General features: G+C 33.9%; 1 protein-coding gene and 1 pseudogene across 3 annotated transcripts in view; both read left to right on the top strand.

Moving 5' to 3' along the window:
• The window catches only part of LOC148618721 (annexin A4-like), a 35,763-nt gene extending 18,276 nt beyond the window's left edge, over positions 1-17,487 (top strand). For 2 of the 3 annotated variants that reach the window (XM_088577900.1, XM_088577898.1), the window contains 10 exons: positions 2,113-2,194; positions 2,713-2,807; positions 3,847-3,960; positions 4,249-4,339; positions 5,112-5,191; positions 5,818-5,874; positions 7,439-7,628; positions 8,469-8,527; positions 9,041-9,163; positions 16,370-17,487. In XM_088577900.1, the coding sequence (XP_088434026.1) occupies positions 2,113-2,194; positions 2,713-2,807; positions 3,847-3,960; positions 4,249-4,339; positions 5,112-5,191; positions 5,818-5,874; positions 7,439-7,628; positions 8,469-8,527; positions 9,041-9,163; positions 16,370-16,432 (954 nt within the window). In that variant the 3' untranslated portion in view covers positions 16,433-17,487. Of the gene's footprint in view, positions 1-2,112; positions 2,195-2,712; positions 2,808-3,846; positions 3,961-4,248; positions 4,340-5,111; positions 5,192-5,817; positions 5,875-7,438; positions 7,629-8,468; positions 8,528-9,040; positions 9,164-10,013; positions 10,077-16,369 lie in introns of all 3 variants that reach the window. The other variant, XM_088577899.1, reaches the window with a different exon arrangement.
• A 740-nt stretch (positions 17,488-18,227) lies between these two features.
• On the top strand, positions 18,228-19,043 carry LOC148618720 (uncharacterized; annotated as a pseudogene).
• Positions 19,044-25,848: the final 6,805 nt, after the last annotated feature.

Below are 25,848 nucleotides of genomic sequence, written 5' to 3'. Positions count from 1 at the left end.
CTCCTTTGTGGTTAATTTCTACATGACTCCTTCAACAAGGAAATGAACAACCTGTTGCCTTGTACAAACTGAGAGAGGGAAATATATAGAGATTTCAACCGTGAAATTTTGTATCAAAGTGAAACAAATATAAAATCTCATCCAACCATCACAAAAAATATGGGGTGAGTGGGAGGATTATTATTTTGTTACATGTATTTGCTAACCAAATTTTAGCTATTTGAAGCATAGATATGTTCTTAATTTACAGCCATATCTGTTTCAGAGAAGAAACATTGTTTTAGTCACCAATAAATGAAAGATTTATGTGTTACAATAACTCAGTACTAGAATTTGATGCAAAAAAATCTTGATTTTGAAGTTCTGTCTCCAATTTTTTTAATTTTGTCAATTTTTTAGAAGCTGGATGGGATGAGAAGCTACTAATTAATTTTATTTAGCCTTACTGAATTTTTCTTTTGCATCATCTTGCCCTGCTTCTGGCATCCATAGACAATTTGCCTTCCAGACAATATCTTGACTATAAGTGTTTGGAATGTACCACAAGATGCCATACAATACAAGGAAGGTTGGGATTTACTTTGGAGGTTCTGACTTGTATCGTTTAGGAATTCGGGGTCAAAAGAGGCCGGAAAACAGACACTTTTGTGATGTCCAGAAAATAACTTCACTATAAGTGAATGTACATGTATTTTCATAAAATTGTATGGAACCTCAGTATTGTTATAGCACAAATGGTAGGCTGGTATTGGATTTGGGGGTTATGACTTGAACCAATTTGAATTGAGGGTCTTAAAAGTCGCCAAAAACAAGCTCTTTTTTGATGGTGCAGACATGTGAATGGATCTCTTAGAATTTATACCGCAAGGTTCTGAACCCTAAAGTAAGGCTGGGATTGATTTTATGAGTTCTGTTTTTTTCCTATGACAAAAGTTTAATTGCAATCAAATTTCAAAGCTGTATCAAGCATGAACAGTGTGCCCAAATTTGTCTAATCTGTTCATGGTATGACATCTGTTGTTATATCTAGCTGTGTTCTGCCAAGTTAGACATGAAATTATAGATAAGACAAGATATAGTTTTATTCCCCAATGTTGGAGCTTCACAGGTAAATACAGTCTGAGTGTCAAATCTCTTATTGTCCGCCGCCGCAACACGGAGCGTGGACATAGAAATGCTTGTGTCTGTCCGTGCATCCGAAGCTTGTGGACGCAACTCCTCAGAAATGGCTGAACAGAATTTGAGCAAATTTTGTAGGATTGTTTGTCACCATATGTAGTTCACCATACTTAACCACTATTTTTATTCGACAATTTTTATGGGAGTTGTGGGACTTTGTTCATTTTTCACATTATTCGCAATAGGAACACCGTGTGGACGCAACTCCTCAAAAACCACTGAATGGAATTTGACCAAATTTTGTAGGATTGTTTGTCACCATATGTAGTTGATCATACTAAGCCGCTATTTTGATTCGACAATTTTTATTGGAGTTATGGGACTTTGTTCATTTTTCACATTATTCACATAGGAACACCTTGTGGTCGCAACTCCTCAGAAACCGCTGAACGGATTTTGACCAAATTTTGTAGGATTGTTTGTCACCATATGTAGTTGATTATACTTAACTGCTATTTTGATTCAACAGTTTTTATGGGAGTTATGAGACTTTGTTCATTTTTCACATTATTCGCATAGGAACACCTTGTGGACGCAACTCCTCAGAAACCGCTGAATGGAATTTGACCAAACTTTGTAGGATTTTTTGTCACCATATGTAGTTGATCATACTTAACTGCCATTTTTATTCGACAGTTTATATGGGAGTTATGGGAGTCCTTCATTTCTTAACCTAACTTAATTTGATTCATTAAGGTACATTAACCTTGAATCACCACACAGACTTATGAAAGCGCATAAGTTTTGAATCTGCTATTTATACAAGTGTCAGACATTTGTAATTCAACTCTTTCTACAGCGGCGGGGGACATATAGCTACGTGTCACATTCTTGTTAATGTTTGTGTTGAAACTTTTTATCATGATGGTAGGAATGCCAGTATTTTGAAAAGGTAATATTTGTGGTATTATTAAATTGTGCCTTGTTTTTCAGACTGAGGGTACATTAAGACCAGCAAGTAACTTCAATTCTGAAAATGATGCTAACATATTACGTAAAGCCATGAAAGGCTTTGGTAAGTAGAAAAGAATGATTGACCTATTTCTTAGATATACACTTGTACCAAACGAAAAGTGCAAATCTTGTGATGAAAATAACCATTATTTTTCTGATTAATATTTCAAGAAAAGACAGCTATTTTTTTTTTTCTTTTATATACCATCCACTCATTGAGAGGTTGGTATATTGGATATCCCCCACTCGTAGAGAGGTTGATATATTGGAATCACCTTGTCTGTCCAACAGTCCTTATATCCGAATTTTATCACAATTATATCTCAGATCCCAATGTACGATTTCATTTCAAATTTGGTATGAGGCTTCATATAGATGGAGCAAATGTAAGCATTTTCGGGTGCTGTCTGAAATCAGCTTCCTGTATGAGTGGGGGTATGCCTAGCGCGACAACACATGCAACTTCATGTTTATCATATTTTTGTTAAAAGTTTTTTCTAGACATAATATTCTGCGAAGTTTATGAGGTACCAAAGGATATTCTAAGAAATACTGCCTGTATATTGTTGCCTTTCCCAGGTACTGATGAGAAAGCTATAATTGATGTGTTAGCCTTCCGATCAGGTGAACAGAGGCAGCAGATTAGAACAATGTTCAAAACCATGTTTGGGAAGGTATATCTAAATGTTACATTTAATGGAAACTTTTAGAACTTGCAACTTAGCTACAAGTTGTTAAGAAATTAGACAAATTGCATTGGCTTCAGAAAAATTTAAGTACCAGATAAATCAAGCAGTACTTAACAAAAAGATACCCCTAGTTACCACCCTCAGATATGTATTGAAAATATCTAAAACAATTGTTGCAGATAAGAGATAGGTTTGTACCCTATTCTTTAAAAACAAACCCATGTTTATGCTTTGGAACCTCCCATTCAGATTGAAATCAGATAATAGGAGGTGTCCATCATTAATATCAAATAAATATTCTGGAAAGTTTCATTTAATTCCATTTAGTGGTGTAGGAGGAGTAATGGCAAAGAAAAAGGTACACCTCTGTATAACTGAAATACAGACACTTCTATGACTATACACCCCAACTTTGCATGCAGAGGTGTTCGTATTATAAATACAACATGAAAAACTGCTTTATGACAAGAATGGAAATGGTGAATATGTCCAAGAAACAGCAACCTCAATGGGATGAAAATTGACAGCTTAAGGCCACACGTGAATGAAAAACGATGAAACCCTCACACCATATGACAGGGTGCAGCAGTCCCCAAAACAACATTATAATATAAGTCCTAACTTGAGTGGTCCACAGTAAATTTTTGGAGTTAAATAGATTTATGTTTTATGGCTATGATAAAAGTAGCTTCTCGATTATTTAAAAAAAATTTGAATTAAATATATGACACCCAATTGTTTACATTTTGCTGTTGAGTAAGTACTGTGAAAGTACTATTGTTCATGGGGTACCAATTTTAGTGGTTTTTTGTGGATAGACCAAACTATAAATTTGGTTCTCAACAAATAAGAGATTCACACTGAAAACATTAAAACCACAAATTCAAGAATTCACGAACTTGTGTTTTTTCCCTGATCCACGAAAATTGATATCCACGATTTTAGTACTTTCATAGTACTTCACATTAATGGTATTGATCAAGTAAATGTTTTGTTGGTAATTACTAAAGTTTTTTTTTTACAGGATTTGATAAAGGAACTGAAGAGTGAACTTGGAGGTAAATTTGAGGATGTTGTAATTGCCCTGATGATGCCATGGGATGAATATGATGCCTATGAACTAAAGAGAGCAATGAAGGTCAGTAATTGATGGTAACTGGAAGTATGATGTGGTAAAATGCATCATCATCATCTACTCTTATATATATTATGTGATTTGAATAATTTAACTATACTGTGTGAACTAAATACACATAGGTAAAACTATTGACTGGTTATTGTATGTTCCTATTATAAGGGAACAGTGTTTCTTGCTTTGAGAAATAGTTGTATATTCCTTTGCCTTCATTCAATAATGTCTTATGTCACAATTAATGATGTGTTTAAGTGGTATAAAACTGGACTTCTCAATATTGTGTTTCTACAGGGAGTAGGAACAGATGAAGATGCTATGATAGAAATTCTATGTTCACGATCCAATAAACAGATACAGGAAATCAATGCTACATATAAAAGATGTAAGTGCATGGTCAAAAGGGGTTATATTTTGAATACGTGTTCTTCATAGTTTGTGAAATATATTTTTTTTTTCATTTTTTAGCTCACTTGGTGTCATTGTTAACAATTTTTCAAAACTTCTTCTCTGAAACAACCTGACCAATCGGAACCAAACTTGTATGAATGTTCCTAAGGGTATACTGTATAGAATTGTTGTGGGTAATTATGATTCATGAAAAACATGACACCTTTACTGAAAATAGGACATAGGGTTCCAACTAAATTTTTTTTGCATATTTCTCGTAAAATGTTGACAGGGTTAAAGTGTTCAGCATGTTGAAATCTATCTCTGGTCAATTTTTTGTTTTGATCTGTTCAGCCATATTAGAGTTATTGCCCTTTTTGACTTTTTTCCCTTTTTTTAATGTTATTTTTTTTTAAAATCTTCTCCTTTGAAATTAAGAGACCAATTAAAACCAAACTTGGAATGAATATTCCTTAGGGTATTCTGCATAGAACTGATGTGAGGATTTTGATGTTTTTTTGGTTTTTTTTTACAGTTTTCAGCCAATATCTTGATATATTTGAAAGACCAAAAGAAATTTTCAATTGCTGAAATGATCGTTTTTTTACATTGTTATTCGAATTATTGACCCTTCATAACAGTTACTTAATATTTTACCAAAAGCTTAATAAAGGCATGCCATTTTATGTTATATGATTTTAGACCCAGGTTATATGGACTTTCTGTTTACTATAGTTCAAAGTATTTCTTGTTTTCTATTTTTTCAGTGTATCATAAGAAGTTAGAAGATGATATAATAAGTGATACATCTGGGCATTTCAAGAGGTTAATGGTTTCTATGGCCAATGTAAGTACTGTATGCTTTAGTTGAAAATATAGATATTTTAATTACGTGTTTGGTGTTGGTTTAAATTCAGTCTGTGATAAAGCCAAAAATGTACATAACATACATGTATGTCATAAAATATGTGCCAAACAGACTTACTATAGAAATTATGAGTCTGTGGACCTATCAGAGGACCTCTGCATAGGCCTTAGTGTACCCATATCAATTCGGTACTTGCATGGTCCTCAGAGGACTTGATATACTGTATAAGCCTCACATGCAAAAGGTATGAAAATGTATTATAAAGATTAGTACTCAGGGACAGAGTAGACGGATAAACATTAGTTCCTTTATAGAGCATGGAATTAAAAACCTTTTGGGGTCTGAGATTATAATTTCTCTGGATGAATTATATATCATAAAAGCAAAGTAAATTTGTACATTCTCATCCACCTGTAACTAAACATAGGGGGTTGGATGAGAATCAACACAATAACTTTATGCGGTCTAAGTGTTAATAAAACCCATTTAAAACCAGACCATTCTAAATAAGGAAACTTACAATGTAGTGTCATTATAGTTCTTTTAACCATTAGCTGTTTAACTTTCCACTACTATGTTATGTATTTGTGTTGAATGTTTTACAGGGAGGAAGAATGGAAAGTCAGGATGTAGATTCTAACAAGGCTCAACAGGATGCACAGGTAACAATATACATGTGTAGATTGTATGTGACTGTAATAAAAATCATGGTGGGTCACATTGGTTATTTGGTACAGGGGTGCAGCTGGAGCTCGAAAAACACCCCACATTCATATATTTGTCTGCAAGGAAACGAGTCCCGTTCGTATATTTTTCAGCATGAAATACATACCCATTCATATATTTTACTATTGAGTACCTAGCCCTGTGCAGGTCCGGGTGTTAAAAGAATAGGCCTGCAGCAGCGCTAAGCTTGTCGTAAAAGGCGACTAAATAGTGCTCAGAAATCTAGCCGGGGGCTAGGCGCTCTGCCCACAGAGCAACTGGGATGTGTGCCCCAGGTGGTGGAATGGGGTACCCCTGGCGTGTTACATGCTGGGGTTGTCAGGCTATAATACGGAAAACCTGACCGCAAACCATAGTGGTGCACCGTGTTGGGAAAGATGCCACGTTCCTCGCACGTTAAAGAACCCTGCTGTGGTATTCGATAGGAGTAGGAACCTTTGCGCTCCGCCACAGGAGGCTAAATTGCCCGACCTTACCCATCCCCCTTTTTCCAGTGGCAATCGAAATTTGTCGACCCTATTATCCTTGTGACCCATATTTTTTTTTCATTTCATGTTCATTTTATCATCCATTTCATGTTCATTGTCTGAATATAGCTGAAATATTGCTGCTCGGACGTTAAACCCCAACAAACAAACAAACAAAACTATTGAGTACCTAACATCTTTTTTGAATTAAAAGAACACAAATTTAAAACAAAGGTCTCCAACAGGGTGCAGAAAGGGCACATAATTGCTAAATCCCATACATCTGTAATTTATCAATTTGTCACCTTATCAACTAAGTTTTTCCCTGTGTCTATTAGCTGCAGCAATCACTAATTGAAGATTAATTGGTGATAATTGGGAAGATTATCTTACCAATAAATTATACATTAAAATTGTAGAAATATGACTCATTGATATAGTATAGCTCAGAAATGACGGCGACATAGGAAATAAAAAAATATGACCCAATCATATATTTCAACTCGAGAAAAAAAGACCCATTCTAGCGACATGTCTGTATGTACTGGTATATAGGAAGTAACCCCTCACCCGATAAAAATTTCCATTTAGGAAGTGTGTAACATCTTTCAATCTTTTTGCCTATTTTCTGGTATATTCCTCATCTGTATTCATATATTCATAGCTCTCTTTAACCTATGGATCAAGATACATATTTTTGCTACTGTTCTGAGAGTGCAGTGTGCCATTATATTTATGTCATGTGCTGTAATTCATTGAAGTAGTAATAAGGGGAATGACCATTTGAAAAAAGTAAAGGGAATGTAAGCTTATGAAAAAATATGCAAGTGTATTTAACAGTGATTTTAAAAGCAGGTGGTGTGCATGAATTTTTACCTGCTACATCTGAAGTTTTGTCACCTGCTTAAGAAAATATATGGAGAGGAGCTGTCTACTTTAGGATTTATGAAAGGCTACTCCTGGGTCTTTAGAAATCCCTGATTTAGTCACTGATGCTACATATCCATACTAAATACTTTTCCATCTTTTAAAGAGATTACTACAAGCTGGTGAGAAGAGACTGGGAACTGATGAATCCACATTTAATGCTATATTAGCCTCACAGAGTTATATTCAGTTACGTGCTGTATTTGATGCTTACCAGAAGATAGCAGGACGCGACATTGAGCAATCAATTAAGAGTGAAATGTCTGGAAATTTAGAGATTGGAATGTTAGCTATAGGTGTGTTCAATTCTTTTTTCATATTCTTGTAAAGAAAAGTAAATTGAATGATGCTGTTAGAATAGTAAATAACAATTCAATAATAAATGGTACTAATAGAACATTTAATAGACAAACTTATATATGTTTTATATCTTTTATGAACTGTTTTGTGATCTGATGAAATTGTTTGCTGGGGGGGGGGGGGGGTAACAGTCATAAACTCATATTCATTTAATGATAGGTTGGACCTTTATCTGAGTTATAGCAAAAGGTTAAAAGTGAAGCCCATGTTTAACTAAAACTGAAACTTATTTAAATTCCAAATTCCAAAACATAAAATATTTTTGGTTTTTAGTGACACCTCTGATAATCCTTTTTAATAGGTTAAAACTGGAACGAGTTTAATTCTGTTAAAGAACCAATTCTTTATATCATGAATGATTTAACAGTAATGATAATTTATACCATAAAATTCATATCTTTTCCATGTTCTTTTAGCTTATAAGTACAACAAATAGAAGGTTTAAGGTCTTGGCAGATCTTAACAATGATGTTAATTATTTCAACATTTTCTATTTAAATTGATACCAGAATGACAAACACTGTTGAACTGAAATTAACATAAGAATAATTTGACCTACATTAGACCATTGATTCTATTTGGTTTAATAAATGAAATTGCATTTGATTGCTATAGACAATATATTGTGTCTGTTTAATCTCTTGTTTTATCAAATGGTTTATTACAATTGTGGTCTCAAACTTTAGTGGAATGTTAAGATAAAATGAAATGAAGGCTGATTATGCTGTCAAACTACAGTATTGTTTGTTTATTATTATAAAAATTTTTTTTTGCAGCAAGAATTGTAAAGAACAGACCAGCTTATTTTGCTCAGAAATTGTATCATTCAATGAAGGTACATCTAGATTTCTATTGTTTTTTTCATTGTTGATATGTAATAATACAATTGTATTGGATTACGAAAGTTAATACCTGAATCTGCATTGGTTGAAGTCAGTTTGTTCTAGTTTGATAAGGATAGGGTTTTGCAGAAAAATTTAATTTATCTCTCAAAATAGCTTTGTGCTCAAGGGTCATTGATTGAAGTATGAAGACCTCAGTTTCAAGTTGACACATATACATGTGCCTGTTAACATAGTGCAATTTACATATTTTTTTTTAGATTAGTGACACACTTGATACATTATTAAAAAATACAATTTTTTATAAGGAATATAAGTTGAAACACTTCTGTCAACTATAATCATGTATATGGTGGTGATGAAGAATCTATCTCACTCTTTATATTTCTCTATGAATTGGTTGTATTTGACATGATTACAAAATACATGATCTGTAATATAAGATCCAAGCTGTCTTAGGTTCAGTCTGACATGGTGTTTTATTGTTATTTAACTGTTTCCTTTAGGGTTTAGGGACAGATGATAAAACCCTAATTCGTGTCATTGTCACCAGAGCTGAGGTTGATATGGTACAAATCAAACAAGAATTTCAGAAGCTGTATGGTAAATCATTAGATCAATTTATCAGGGTAAGTTTTATGTAGATCTTTTTATCTAGCAGGAATCATGGAACATAATTAGAGCAGTCCTTACTCATGGTATGTCTTTTGTCTTGTATGAACATTCATTCCACAATAGTCAGGAGACCATTACAGCCACATAAACAGCATTTTTGTACATCGACCAAATATCCATTCTAAGGCAGTTACATCTAAGGCAGTTAACTATTTAATGAACATTACTCAATAATTAGATTGTTCAGAAATAAAAGATACTTAGAAGTACAAGTATGCAATGATGAGAATATATAGCATTCCTGCTTTGCAAAAGGTACACATTTTACCACTTATTTAATGAAAATAAAATATAGTACTTGGACAGAAATTCAACTAAAAATATTTGTCTAGTAAATCTGACTAAAGCAGTTTCTTCAAACAAATCAAAGTTTTAGTAAAAAAAATATTCAAGGGCATAAATTCACCTTAAAATCACAAGATAAGATGATTGTTTTTCTTAGTTCTGAGTATGATAAAAGTATAATAATGATTTTCCCATTTATTCAGGGTTACCTTCTAAATAGAGAAATTTTGAGTGTAGCATTAATATATATATTTCAGCTTCCATTTTGGAAAAATTGCATTATTTTATTAGCCAAAGTAAAGGTGGTTGAAACGGGAACCTGGCCAATATGGTCTCCCGACTCTATATGTATCGTGTTCAGTCAACTTCATTCTTCTTTTTATGTTTGTCTTCCCACTTGATTATAAAATTCATTTTTTTTGTGAAGAATATCTATTGATCATACAGCTTCTTGTGCACTTTTTATTATAATTTAAGAAGTCCTAAAACTCCTAATTGATTTACCTCCCTTTGTTTCAGGGTGATACTTCTGGTTGTTATAAAATAATATTATGCTCTTTGATTGGATCATCCAGATAAGAAGTAAATGCTTTCTTTGTATGTCACATTGTTCAGTCAATCTCTTGTTATGTCATCTGTGCTCAGATTTATACAGAGCAATATCACATTTTTATAGTGAGACAAAAATATCACAGTGAACCCATTACTATAAGATGCTATGTTTTGCTGAGACTTTCAAATGTTATTCTCTTTATTGGCAATGTCACAGTCGACTTGATGTGACTTTGTCATTAGAATTTGTCAGTATTTGACATTAGCCTTAAATTGAAAATAACAATGAAAAAACAATAAAGTTGTTTAGAAAAAGCAAGAAATCACTTAGCTTGAGCAATATTTGAAGTGTGTTTCTAAGTACAGATTCACCTTTGAAACAATCAGAGGATTAGTCAATATACAGTTATGACCCTCAGAGCAGGTGAATATCTAAAATTGTCAATCCGAACTAGGGTTATTTCCCTGAGGGTTTTAGCCTGAGCGGAATAACCTTAGTGAGGTGACAATTTTGTATATTCATTGAATTAGAGTGGCGTAATTGTTTTGTTATACCAAACAAACAAAGGACTGACAAAAAATGCATGGTTATTCTCCTGCTCCTGTAATTTTGATGGGTTATTTACCGGTGAATGATAGAGTTATTCAATAATGGCATAAATTTTGGGGGTTATTTAACCTTTCTTGCGGTTAAAACAAAAAAATATCCAAATTAATGTATGTCACATGATTATATTTCATCCAATAGAATTAATCCTGTATTATGTAAGGTATAATAACATGCTATATTTATATTTCATGAATATGCCCAATTCTATACGTTATACTTGATGTTTAAAAGTCCTTCATCAATTGATTTCTGTGTTCCCACATGCTATCTTTTAATCAATTTTATAATCAGCAGCCAAGTTGAATAATTAGATACCAGCAGTTCTTCCATTTATTATAATAATACATAATTAGGATTTTATGACATATCTCTGAATAAACAATCATAACCTTTAATTGCCGTATGAAAGTAAACTTTATTAAGGCAAAGTCCACAGGGAAAGGAGATATTGTATTTCAACATTGATTTCCCAATGGATAAAACTTTTTTGAAAGATCAAATATTCCAACTTTTAAGGGAAATTTTCTATATTTCTAATTTTAATTTAATTTATGCAAATGTGCACATAGCAAAAATTGGACATAGGCAAAAAGAAAGGAATTACAGTACACCTATACTTTTAAAAATATGAGAAAAAAGGTGTTTCCTTTAAGAGGACTACCAAAGTTCCTCCTGGGTTGAGGTTGTAAGATGACCTCTTGTTAGAGTTAATGTCATTTAAAAATTACAATTATTTCTGTCTTACCTACTATAACATTTCTAGAAAATCATAACAGATAGAACGAATCTTATTAAAAATTATTATTTTATTTACTTTATGTTCTTTGTTGTTTTTGTCTGTTTTCAGTGTCTGTTTTTTTTTTTTTTTATTGTCCCTGGATGTCCGCTAGAATCTTGGTTCCCTTGATTACTCTTTCAAGTGATAAACTAATTCTTATGAGAAGGCCTACTGAAGTCTCTATTCAGTTGAAGTTGTAGGAAGACTACTAATGTGATTCTTTAAAGGCAAAATATTTTTTTGCAGTTTTAAGCCAATATTTGAAAACCGTCATAACTAGAAAGAAACTTTGAATTGATGAAATTCTGTGAAAGTACCATTATTCATGGGAACCAGTTTTCATGGTTCAGGGGGAAATTATCAGTTCCTAGATTCTTGAATTTGTGGATTTGACAACTTTCTCATACAAATGTATGGGAAATTTCCTTTTTGTTGGGCCCTGTGCAGAGCCTGGTGTCAAAAGAATAGGCCCACAGCAGAACTAAGCTTGTCATAAAAGGCAACTAAATAGTGCTCAGAATCCTGGGTGGGGGCTAGGGTGCTTTGCCCACAGAGCAACTGTGTTGAGTGCCCCAGGTGGTGGAATGGAGTACCCCTGCACACTACATGCTGGGGTCATCAGGCCATAATATGGAAGACCTGACCACTAACCATAGTGGTGCCACTTGTTGGGAAATATGCCATGTTCCTTGCACATTAAAGAACCCTGCAGCGTTATTCATTAGGAGTAGGAACCCTTAAGCTCCGCTGCAGAAGGCTAAATTGCCCAACCCCTACCCCTTCTCCTTCTTTCCAATGGCAATTGAATTTCGTTGACCTCATTACCTTGTGTCCTATCCCATTTTAAACTTACCTGGCCAAGGGCCATGTGAGCTTTTGCCATCACTTGGAGTCCATCGTCTGTAGTTGCAGACAAATTTTTGAAATTCATCTTCTCTGAAACTACAAGACCAATAGGATTGGAAACTTGGTATAGTTGTTCCATAGGGTATGATGCACAAAATGACAGTTGGGATTTATGATCCATGAATAAACATGGCCACCATTGCTAAATATAGAACATAGGGGTCTGAAGCCATTTTATTTGCAAATAACTCAAAAACCATTGCCTTTAACAAAATTTTGACTGGGGTAATATTATTCAGCATCAAGAGACAGACCTATGCGGAAATTTTTAAATGGATTTGTCAACTGATGTAGGAGTTACGGCCTATGAAACAGCTTTTTTTGGCATCTTTAAAAAATCTTCTCAAAAACCATTTTACAGATTTCAGTGAAAGTCTGCATATTTATTTCCTAGGGTATCCCACACAAAATGACCCTTGGGGTTTTTTGATCCATGAAAGAACTTGGCCTCTGTTACTAAAAATAGAACATAGTTGACTGAAGGCAGTTTTTAAAATTTAGCCAGATGAGCGTTTCAGGCTCCTGGGAGCCTTTTGTTCATTTCATCATCATCTCATGTTCATTTTATCACCCATTTCATGTTCACCGGCCAGAAATATGTCACATTCTGTGAAATATTGCTGCTTAGGTGTTAATCTATCAATCCTTTTTGTTGGGAACAAAATTTCATGGTTTACCATACCCGTGAAAAACATGAAAATTGGTACCCCAAGAGGTACCCCTAGAACAATAATCCTTTCACAGTTGTCAAGTTAATAACCCCCATAAAAGTTTTTGAATGATGTTTTGGTTTGGCCTCTCTGTAAATATATATATATAAAAAAAAGATTTTATTATTTTTCTGCTTGATCAAATGGTATGGCCACAAGATATTTTCTAAGTGAGCTTCTAGTGATTCTTAGATGAACCTGTTTTATAGCATTTAGATTTGTGTTTTACTGGACTGTTTTATGAATAAAAATGTAAATAACTCATTTATTGCATCTTATTATTGAATTTCAAATTTAATAAAAACCATTGAAGTATTAACTTCATAAAAAAGTAAAAATTAACTGTCAGTCTCTATCAGAATCAGGCAATGGTTGAAAAATAGTATGAAAAAAAAACACTGTTTTGAAAAAATAATTTGACAATTACAGTAGCATCTAAATTAATGAGAAGAAAAGGTTTTGTATATCATTTTGGTAAATTGAGTTTTAATTTCATTGAAATGCACTGAAAATGAACATTTCAAGGGCAGATGACTTTGTCAGAAACCTCATTTTTTCTAACCCAAATAATTCAGTTGTTATATTCCACTCACTATTGATGGCTACATTAATTACTGGATTTGTTCAACATTTTTGTGTTTTTTGATCCTTCAGGATCAAGATACCTTATGTCACCGGTCTATCATCGGAACTTCCATACTATTTCTGAAAACTACACAAAAATGTAGTCCAAATGTAATTCCTTTTATATCATTCAATACCTCTTTTATAACCAGTAAATATGTTTCTTGCAATTATTCAGCTCAATAATATACTATTATTTCTGTAAATAAAATTAAGATCTAGTCTCCATATCGACTGAAGATATGAGTGACTCCTTTTTGGCTTTGAAAGATATTTAGTAGTATATTTGCACTTAGGGAATGTAGTTCTTGCAGTAAATGTGTCAAGAAGCATTAAATGTATTGAGCATGTTCCATGTAACACACTTATCTGTCATTAATGTTATACAATTGATAATAGAGAATTTGTCTGAAGCAAAGTTATATTGTCAGATCAATGATTTTTAACCTGCATGATTCTCATTTTTCCCATTTCATCTGATCTTTCAAAGACTTGCACTTAGTTACATGTTTCAAGTTAGATATATTTATCCTGATAAATATCTGAGCATAAATTCTAAAAAGACAAGAGATTTTAGCTTTTTATATATCCAAATGCATTTACAACTGAATATTCTTGTTCATTAATAAATTTTGACTGTGTGTCAACTAACAAATTATTGAAGCTTTTTTGGTTTGCAAAATATAAAAGATTAACTTAATTTTGACAGATTTGTATTTTACATGCATCTCATATCCATTGGCTTTTTCCAAAGCACAACATAGTAAATCTCACATTTAATCACATATGGTTATAATTCAGTACTTTATACATTTTTATGAAAGTACTCTTATTTGTGGGTTTCAGTTTTTGCTGTATGGGGAAATTTTTATTGATGAATTATGTATTACCATCAAGTTCTGTGATGCAGTTTGATGTTTTTCTCAATAGATTTTTGATTTATAGAATGGATATTAATTGTGTTACTATTATTGTATTAGTCAAAGCATTTTATTTTTTTTAAATTGGCCTGCATCCGCTAGGATTTAATTGTGATTGCCCAAACAAATTGTCCTTTGATATAACTTTGCAAATGGATTTTTATTTGTTGATTAAGTTGTAAACACAAGATTTACTTTCCTGAGAATATGATTGGTAGGACAAACAAGTTTATATAAGGGCTCAGTGAAAGCTTTAATGGTAGTAATTTCAATGAGTTTTTTGTATATTGATTTATGTTACATTAAATACGCCATCATCCTTTTACTTAAAAATAGGGATACCAAGTTGTGTGTCAAAGACCTATAACTTTTTTATAAAAAACCCTAAAGTTTATTTTTTTTTAAAAACTCTAAACAATTTATTAGTTGCTTCAATTGACTTAACCATTTCATGCTTCTCTATCAAGTGAAACAATTAGAAGTAATTATCTACTTCCTTTTTTTAAATGGCAAGACAGGTTGAATCAATTGGACAAAACATTTCTTGAAATAATTAGGTATTAATATGAACTTATTTTTCTTTGTGAGGTTTTCAGATTATATCTATATCATGATATCAAAATATGGGAAGTTAAAATGACCACCTAGAAATCATTCTCACAATCACTCCTTAACTAGCCTTCTTTGGATTATATCATTTGTTCTACCACAGTGGGTACTGAAGCCAAGACATTGTGCATAATGATTGATATCTACTCATTTTGTTCAGTATGTTAATTGTAAAACATGTTTGGATATGGTTCCCCCTCCAAACACCAATTTATTGTATTTATTTTTGCTTGCCTATGACTTTACGATTTAACATATATTGCTTCAAGCCTACAGTACCTGAACCAATCTGTGCAACTGTGTGATCTATCATCAACAATAATCCAATCAGTCATTAATCTGTCAAACAAATCTGTACAGCTGGTGATCCATTTTACACCATGTTATCGTTGGTCAGTTCATATATTTTATGGAATAATTTGATTCTTTTTTCCAATAAACCGTATATTTACCGGTAATGATATGGATTGAGACATCAGTTCAGTTACTTTTCTTTTCGTTTTCTTTAATGATATATAAAACATGAATTGAACATAATAAATTTTAAGTAAATTTACAATTGTATTATACATAATAGTATTGTTCCAACAAAAATTCTGAAAGTTATATGAATTTATCATCTGTTATTTTACACATCAAAAATATAACCAGATTGGTCACTGTTCATCGGTTATCCATCCATCAGGGATTGGTCACTGGTCATCGGTTATTCATCCATCAGGGATTGATGTTGGTTATTGATTATCCATCCATTGGGGATTGGTCACTGGTCATCAGTTGTCCATCTATCGGGGATTGGTCACTTGTCTTAGGTTATCCGTCCATTGGGGATTGGTCATTTGTCATATTTTATCCATCCATTTGGGATTGGTCAAGAATCAGTCATTAATCTGACAAACTGTTCCACGGATTCGTTCAGGGACTGTATGATAGCATACAATGGAAAGGATCAGACATTTGTTTAAGGAGTTCATATTTCAGTCTCCTCCAATCTGTAAACAGTAGATTTATTTAGGAGATATACACATATCTTGAAGCTACTGAACACAATACTATTTTAATTTAAAATTGTTATGTCACATGATAACATTTCTCTTTTCTCTATAGAACAAATAGTACTGTATAACTGAGTGATTAAATGTAATTATTAATTTTTTCTGTTGCAGGAAGACACATCAGGAGATTACAGAAAAGTTCTGGTTGCTCTGGTATCACAGGGAGGATATTAGTAACCATGGATACTGTTTGCATGGCAACATATTCTGGTCATTATGTTGTATGCGTGAGACAGTGATGTTTGTCTAATGTAGAACTTTAAAATCGTATCTCTAAGTGCTGAATTTTTTTTCTACAACAATGTATTAATTTTGAAATATACAGTTGTTTAAATGTTGCTAGTTCATTTATTTATTTGGCTCTTTTTTGTTTAACAAAAATGTAAAAGTGCTTGTAGACTGTGGTATATTTGTTTTGTGTGTATTTATATATTATATTGATCATATAAACATAACTAGTGTCAACTTAGGTGTGACTGGTTGTAATGATTATTTTTTTTGTACCAGTCTACAAACCTATTTTGTTTCTTCCTGTCAGTGTTAATAGTGCTTATATTAGGAAAGTTAAATTCTTTTGGTACAAGTTTGATAAGAACATAGTGAAATAAAGCCCTGTATTTTGTTTCCTAATATTTAGACTTATTGGAATTCTATAAAATGTTATTTCAAGTATGTTTACTATGCTAATTTAGAATACCACTCCAGCTTTTTATTTGGCTTTTGTTCTATCAGCATATATGTGCATGCTTATACATGTACCTTTCATTGGCAATAAGAAATCCATGTTTTTAATGTATACTCTATACTTCTTAATTGTGGATTAATGAGTTAATGAGTACTTTAATGAATATCAATCACTTAACAAGTCCTGCCTAATACATATTATCAATAGTGATATTTTTAGAAATCAACAGGGAAGTAGATTACATTTAATATACTAACTGTTGATCTTTAATTGTTTCTGACTGTTTCATCATTTTTAGCATTTTATAAATAAAATTAAACAACTGCATTGTTATTAATGCATCTGATATGCAATAATATAATGTAAAGATTAAAAGGATGGTTCTATTGAGGCTGGTGGCAGTATAGTTATCGTAGGGAGAGAGTGAGCAGGCTGATATTAGACTGTGTTCAGTAGATGTGTACTGCATGTTGTACCTGTTTTCCAGATATCTTTATATATAATATGTTAACTAAAGAAATTAAAAAAAATATACATCTGACAATGATTTTTTTTTATGTTTGACCCTCAAATTTATGTATGTTGGTAGGAACATTTGGACTCAATATTATTTGCCTTGGATTAGAGATTATCAGTAGTGGTTTTTGATACCATTGACAAATTTTATGGAATTAAAAAAAAAGAAAGTCTAGGATTACATCATTGGTCTTACTCTATTACATATTGCATGAATACCTCGATTGTAGATTGTCATTACTGTCAATTCATAGAATACCAAACTATATTTACACTACATCTATTCAGTTAATATTATTCCACATTGGTTAGGCTATGGGGTTTATTTAAATATGCTCATCATCCAGGTGGTAGACATTTGTTGCTTCCTAGGTGGTATTCCGTCAAAGACTACTTTTACCTGCCTTTCATTTGCCATTCTAACTACATCAACTGTTGAAATGCAAAGAAGATGAAGAATTGCAATAAAAGCACTGTTCATTCCTGTAATATCTGTCAAGTGAATTTATGTATGTTGTTTCATTATAAGACTGTAGCCAGGGGGTGCGACGATCACACCCCCTCTTGAAAAAAAAAACAAAATAAAACTTGGATTTACATCTTAGCCTGTAATTAAAGAGAAATACCAGACAACCAAGTAAAATTGCTTATCAGTGATCAGTTTGTACCCCACATTCAGAAAACCTGGCTACGGCCCTGCATTATAGTCGTATCCTTTTTCTATTAAAAAGAACTCGTTCACTGCATATTGGTTTGTTGGCATTTATAATGTCTTATCAACATTACAACAATCATCGTAAGAATTTAACGATATCAGAAAGTAATGATAAAATTAATTGTCGTATGATGAAGTGTCTTAAACTGGATTTAATGTCTTTCTTCCAAGCTATTCGCGCTAGTGTGAAACGTGTATTAGTGGACAAATTAGAACACTGCAACTTTAAATTCTATTTTAACGTAAATATTAGAATGATAAAGTATGGGATGAATGATATCTATGAGGAACAACGACCACATTTCCGCAGCGTGATGGAAACGTTATTACAATCGATGGGAGTAAAGTGATCGAACACATCGTCAACAAAGGATTTCTAGCTTGGAAGAATACATTAAGAACGGGAGTGGTTACCAATTGGAAGAAAATTTTTAAGACGGAACTCACAATGATCAAATTTAAACCATTGTTTAAAGCGGCTGGGAGTTACATCGAACTTCCGTATCACTTTCCCGTTCATTCTCGCGGTTGAACATAATGAACCAGGACGACCGTTTTCTGATGTGGAGTGTTTTAGCCAGTTTGTATCCAGTGGGGGAAGCCAATCATCCCGAACTAGTTCGTCACTACGATCCATACATCGACACCTTGTGTTTGAAAGGCATCAATTTCGCTACCCCATTGTCGCAAATAAGAACATTCGAAAGACAAAACGAAGGGATATCGTCAACGTATATGGATGTGAGGAAGCGGCTCAATGGGAAATCTACCCACTTTATATATCAAAGAAAACCCACTGTCACCATGTCAATCTACTCTATTTGACGGAGGGAGGAAACAGATTCCATTTCGTGTTAATCAAGAATCTGAATCGATTCCTTTCGAGAAGTAAAAAAACGCAACGATGAAACGTTTTCCTGTCATCATTGTCTGCAAGGTTTTCACAAACAGCAGATTCAACAGGCACACGAGGAACGTTGTAAACAGTTTCAGTTTCAAAAAATAACACTCTCGTTAGAAGGTGAAGTCATTGTATTTAAAGAATATGAAAAAAAAATCATCGCCACCCGTTCGTTATCTATGCCGATTTCGAATGTTTCACTCGAAAAGTACAAGATCAAGACGCAGGTGAGGAGCGCTAATCCTACAAGTACCAACAGATGGTCGCATACAGTTTCGGATATCAACGTGTGAGCAGCGATGAACGCTTCAAGAAAGACCCCGTCATTTACCGTGGAGCGGACGCTGTAAATAAATTCATGGAATGCATGAGAAAAGAAGAAAAGGAAATCAAAGAGATTCTTACACGCAACGAACCAATGGTAGTAAACGAATTCGTGAAAATGGAGTATTATCATTCAACCGCTTGCTACGCGTGCAAGAATCTGTTTACCAAGAAGAATGACAAGGTAATCGACCGTGACCACCTTTCGGGAGAAGTGCGTGGAACCGCTTGCAACAAATGCAACTTGCGAATGAAAGTGCCAAAATTCATCTCCGTGATTTTTCATAATTTGAAGGGATTCGATGGATACCTCATCATGCAAGGAATTGGCAAATACAAGGAGAGTGACATTAAATTCATACCTAACAATCAAGAAAAATACCTCTCCTTTTCGCTCGGAAGTTTACGTTTTATGGATTCATTACAGTTTCTAAACGAATCGTTAGCTACCTCGACCAAAAATCTTGCACAGGAAGGAAACCATCATTTTAAGTATTTGCGAAAAAGTTTTCCGAACCCTGAAAATTTTTCATTGCTGACCAGAAAAGGTGTTTTCCCCTACGATTATGTTGACAGACAAAGAACTGAGACTCGAGGAGACACGCTTACCGTGCAAAGAGGAGTTCTACAGTCGCCTCGGCGCTTTCGTGATCTCTGTATTCAAGAATACGAACTCGATTCGTGTCACTATTTCACCTCACCAGGATTCAGTTGGTCTGCTATGTTGAAAAAAAAACCGGCATCGTTCTCGGTCTTATCTCGGACGTTGACATGTTATTCCATCGTCATGCAAAGGCTAACAATCCATACATGAGAGATCAGGAGGACCCTCACCAGGAAGTATCCTACCTTAGCTATCTCGACGCAAACAACCTTTACGGATGGGCAAAGAGTCAACCGTTACCGTATGGCTTTTTCGAATGGATAACCGACGAAGAAGAAATGAAAGCATTAATACAGAATGTAGCGACGATTTCTGCACACTCGCGTGAGGGATTTGCTTTTGAGGTTGACTTGTGGTATGGTGACGAATTGCACGATCTTCACTCCGACTTTCCGTTAGCACCAGAACGTTACGCCGTACGTACGGATGACTTATCCCCCTACTGCAAAGGTTTACTGGACGATGTGATGGGGAGGAAATCGTTGGGAACGTGTGAAAAACTAATTCCGAACTTAAACGACAAGACAAAGTACGTTTTACATTACAGTAACCTGCAACTCTACTTACAATTGGGGTTGAAAGTGAAAAAGGTACTACGTGTGTTAAAATTCAAGCAGAGCGCTTGTTTGAAAATTAAACATACATCGACCTGAACACAGAAAAAGGTAAGCACCCTAAAAGCAATTTCGAAAAATCCCTCTTTAAACTGTTGAACAATAGCATTTTCGGACGCAGCTTGATGAACACACGTAAACACGTGGACGTCAAGCTGTGCCACACGGAACAAAATTTGCACAAGTATGCGTCGAAACTATCTTTTAAATCATGCGCGCAAGAATATTTTGTTAAACCAACCCATATACGTTGGATTTACCATACTAAATTTATCAAAACACCTAATGTATGACTTTCATTGCAATCACATGAAGTCACTCTACGACGATCGAGTAAGACTATGCTTCTCCGATACCGATAGCATCATGTATCACATCCGCACGGAAGATGTTAACGAGGACATGAAAAACTCATCATCATTTGTTCGATACCAGTGACAACAGTGATACCAATATCCAAACAACCACTTTCTACACTGTGAGGAAGAAAAAAATATCGGGAAATTTAAAGATGAGACGAATGGACACCCCATTATCGAATTCATAGGTTTTAGAGCCAAAAAGACAAGGAAAAACATACCGCCAAGGGAGTGACCATGGCGGCATCACGCCAACTCAAACAAGACATGTACAAAAACTCTTCATTTGACAGAGAAGTGGTATCGTGTCGTATGACTACAATCCGCAGTGACAAACATCAACTACATGCTCAGACATACATCGAAAGAAATTTAATTCCATTCGATGATAAAAGGTGGATTTTGGACGATGGTATTACTACGCTTGCATATGGACACAAAGACAATCGTTGATATGGTCATTTCATTTCATTTTGGTTTTTTTTGTGTTTTTTTTTGTGTTTTTTTGTGTGTTTTGTTTGTAGTATTGATATTATTTTTCCTTTGTATTTATTAATGTATGTGTGTATTTGTTTGTATTATGTTTCAAAATTATTGAAATCATCTTCAACTTTTGATATGAGTTTCACTTTTACAAAATATAAAAACGAGAAAATCAAACAAAAAACAACAACAATACAAAACGGGAAACTAAAAAAAAAATAAAAGAGAAAAATTGTCCAAAATAAAAACGAGAAAATCAAACAATAAAAAACAACAATACAAAACGGAAAACTAAACAAAACAAACAAAATCCTTGGAAGGTGAAAGAATGTACCCCCCTCTTTTTTCAATATATCGCATCAAGTTTGAGGTGCCACTCTCTGACAATGCTAATACCTACACCTACCTCATAACGGATCTTGTAAAAAAAATACAGGTATTTTCATTGGTTATTTGGTGTAATAATATAACTCGAATGACCCGATAAACTCATTCACAGGTGTGAACTGACGAGCAGGTGGTCGTGTTCAATTTGGTTACATGCATTCACCTGCCTAATTTGTTTTTATTAAAAAAAAATACGTTGTGTGTTTTATTCGTTGTTTTGCTATGAGCAAGTATTTTATTTCAGGATATGACTTCTGCTGATTTGCAAACGATGATTAGATTTATCCGGGAAAGATAAATATATCACCCAAAAAAAGAAGGCCGCGGATCGATATTGAGGTGTCGTAACGCTAATTGAGTTTACTGCTTAATTGTGGTCGAACTACGACTAATTTTTTGTAAAGTAGTTGTTAATGAGTTGACAATGGTAACTGAGTTAACACCTATGCAATATTACGTGTGATGACATCATAATGTGCTAATTACATTAGGATCCTCAAATCCCTCAATTTCCTAAAAAAAATAGGAGTGAGCACTCTCATTTTACACTACTTTATTTTTATGTTCTCTGTTGTGTGTCGTTTTTCATGTCTGGTCATTGTCTCTGGATTACATTCTTTTGATTTCCGCTCGAATCTTGGTTCCTTTGGCTACTCTTTGTTACTTATAGGGGTCTTGGAAATAATTGTATCTTGACTCGGGTTCCATAGTTAACCTGTTTTTAAGCTTTTGAAAAAAAAATTATTTATGCAACATATTCCTTCAACTATATTGGAAAGAGTCTGGTGCACTTTAAATAAAGACTGGGCTGCTGTGTTGACGCTCTGCCATACTCCCAGACCCAACCTCGATCCGAGAGCGTTTCCCCAATCTATTTGGTAGTACGTTAACGCGTAAAGTGAAAGATTTAATATAATCACATACAATTATACCAACAATTTAATTAATTAGAAATTATTCATCTACTCTCAGCCATGCAGGGCCATCGATGTACTATGTTCACATATATTTGCATGTCCAACAATGCTTCTAAATTACATTATATAGAATGATAAAACTAACCCTTATATTAGCAACATTTAAATAACACTACAACAATGAAGTTGAGAAAGATAGCACTTTCCATATATCCGTTACACCCTTCATTTCGTGCATTACACAGCTAGAACATCGTTGGTTTGAGCAGATAATTCGATTGTCTTTGTGGAAATAAACCACTAAAATCCCCAAAAATCATTCGTAACACAGTATTAGCCAATCATTTGCACGATATGAGTGACGCCGACCACCAGGTGAGTGTTCCTATACTTGGTATAATTTTCGTTTTCGTGCTAACATTTGTACTCAATACTATTAGACCCGGCTTGCACTCATATGTGGTATTTGTAATACATGACGGGCAGAGGGGTTTCTTAATAAACGCTCTTGACCAACATAAGGACGCTGTAAAGCATTGAAGCGTTTACACTGTCCACGAGCATAGTCGTACCCATGAATGTGGGTCATTGTGTATTCGGGGAAATTAGTTGTCATGAGACCACGTTCATTCATTAAATGCATTATCACGTGATTTAATGTCGATCTGTGATCAAGTAATCCAATTTGTAATCTGTACGCTGTATACCGTGTAACCTACAGCATTTGCTGATTCTTTGATCCAGCAGGCGCGTAGCTGCCGTTAGGCAAAAAAGCTTTTGCCTGCATTTAATTTTGCCATTTTTTTTTAGATAAAATACATCCAGGAGAGGCAAATATGATGCTCTAAAACGCTATCTCCGCGGAGCTTCGTGGGGGGGGGGGGTGGGGTTTGGGCTTCGCCCCCTGGACCACCTGCCGTAATTTTGCCTACATTTCAATTTGGCCTCAGCTACGCGCCTGTCCAGCAAAATACTTTTTGGGATAAAATCAACTCTTCCAACTGCATGTAAGACAGAAAGGTGGGTGCACGCCTGCCAATTGATGAGAAACCTCCAAGGCCGAAAGTTTTGTTTCCGATCACCACTCTAAAATGTTGTCGGGTCGGTAGGTAGGGATTTATTTTTATTTATTTTTTAAAATGGAACAAGTCATAGATTAGTGACACCAAACTTAGATAACTATGAACCAAATATGCAAAAAACTAATAAACTTAGTCTACAGCCTAGTCCATTTTTGGGATTCGGCGCTTGAAATATTTATTGTTTTGAGGGTGGTAGTCAAAACAAACCAAAAAAAATATTAAAGTGTCGAATCCCAAAAGGTATTTCCACGACGAGCACACTCACGGCATGTGTCTTTACAATCGAATCTAATAGCATAAAAAAATCATCTATGGGTTCATTTTCTACTTTTTTTTTCTGAAAGACAATCGGCAGACTTTATAATTATTTTTTTTTTCAAAATAACAAATAAAAACTTTTGGGTAGGGGTCTGAAGGAGGGTCGGTGGGATGACCGAAAACATAACATATTTTTAGGCCTAGCAGTGCTAGAGGTTGTCTGACAAGCTATTTTGTTGCAAAACACATGGCACTGAGGAATCTGTTGAGTTGGGATATTCCAATTTGCTGCCCATTTGCTGTAACATGAAGTTTCGGGGACTCTACATTACACGTATAGACATTATGTACACGTAAAAGAACAGTGTACATGTAAGTATATTCCCGAGGAGCTCCAACGATTTTTTAGTTTTGCTATATATGTACATGTCAGACTGCATGCACTGACAACGCTTAACATGATTTTTAATTAAAATATTTTTTTTGTTTATGACTTAACTTCATGCCAATAAAGTAAAGTTTGTACATGTACGCAAAATATAATTTTAAGCACATTCATAATTAAACATTTGTTAGGAAGAGTATCAAGACATTAATACTTCACCGGTAAAAGTAACTAAGTTTTGTTAAATTGTGAAGAAGATTTACAGGATTTAATGAAAATAGAGATTCTAAAGTTAATGACAGTGTAGTGAACTACTTAATGTACATACATGTTATGTTGGTTCTGAAACCAAATAATACTGGCAGTGCCTCTGGATATATTTTATACAGCTGCAAAACTATATTATAGGAAACATTTTTCAGGCTATTATAACCGTTCGATTTGTCTCCATTTGGGGGAAATAGTCACTTCGGTAGAGCCATACTTAAAAACATAGAGTTTTACATATTTTAATCACGTCCGAATAATTCAGCGGACTATAACATAACTAAACATAAAAATCACAAAGAATATCAGGTTAGAATCACAAACATGATTGACATATGGAATAAGTAATAGCTTGACCAATGGTAATGATCGTAACGGAAAGACTTCAGAACATATTTGACTTTAAACTAGGATTACTTGCAAACACTTATTTTTGTCTGAAGAATAATTTATGTTTAAGATTAGACATAGCGTACGGTATTGATGTCATTGGTGTTGGTAACGTCGAAATCTCTTTTTGTATTGCGACGTACATGGTTCTATAATTGTTACGTGTAAAAAGAGGTGTGCTTATTTAATTGTTTACATAAAATAATACACACGACATGTTTTATTATTTATTTATCCGATTCAATATTAATTTTTCGTACGTTTAGGTCAATTGAAATGATCAGATTACATCCTGATATGGTAAATAGTTTGGCATCAACCATTTAAAAATGATTTGAAGTAAATTTTATCCAATGAGAAAAATGTTAGGAATTATAAAAACAAATTTCGTGATGCGCTAAAAAAAGTAAAACATCCTCACTAAAACGGAAAGCCAACAAACCTACGTGCAAAAAAAAAGTCAGTAGCACCCCCCCCCCGGAAATTATATTGTGAAAGCGTATGAAGTCAATCATTCCTATTTGGTTTTATATCTCTAATTTAGATGTATGTTGATATTTCCGAATACATGTACTCGTTTCGGAATTTTATAAGGTCTGTTGCTAAACATTTCGAGAAAACAAAACCTTTGCAAATCTCCTTC

This window comes from Perna viridis, chromosome 4 (genome assembly GCF_037379345.1).
Source record: "Perna viridis isolate PV_CMFRI_1.1 ecotype Kerala chromosome 4, ASM3737934v1, whole genome shotgun sequence".
Classification (NCBI taxonomy): domain Eukaryota; kingdom Metazoa; phylum Mollusca; class Bivalvia; order Mytilida; family Mytilidae; genus Perna; species Perna viridis.
Note: the sequence above shows the minus strand (reverse complement) of the source record. Positions and strands in the feature narration are given on the sequence as shown.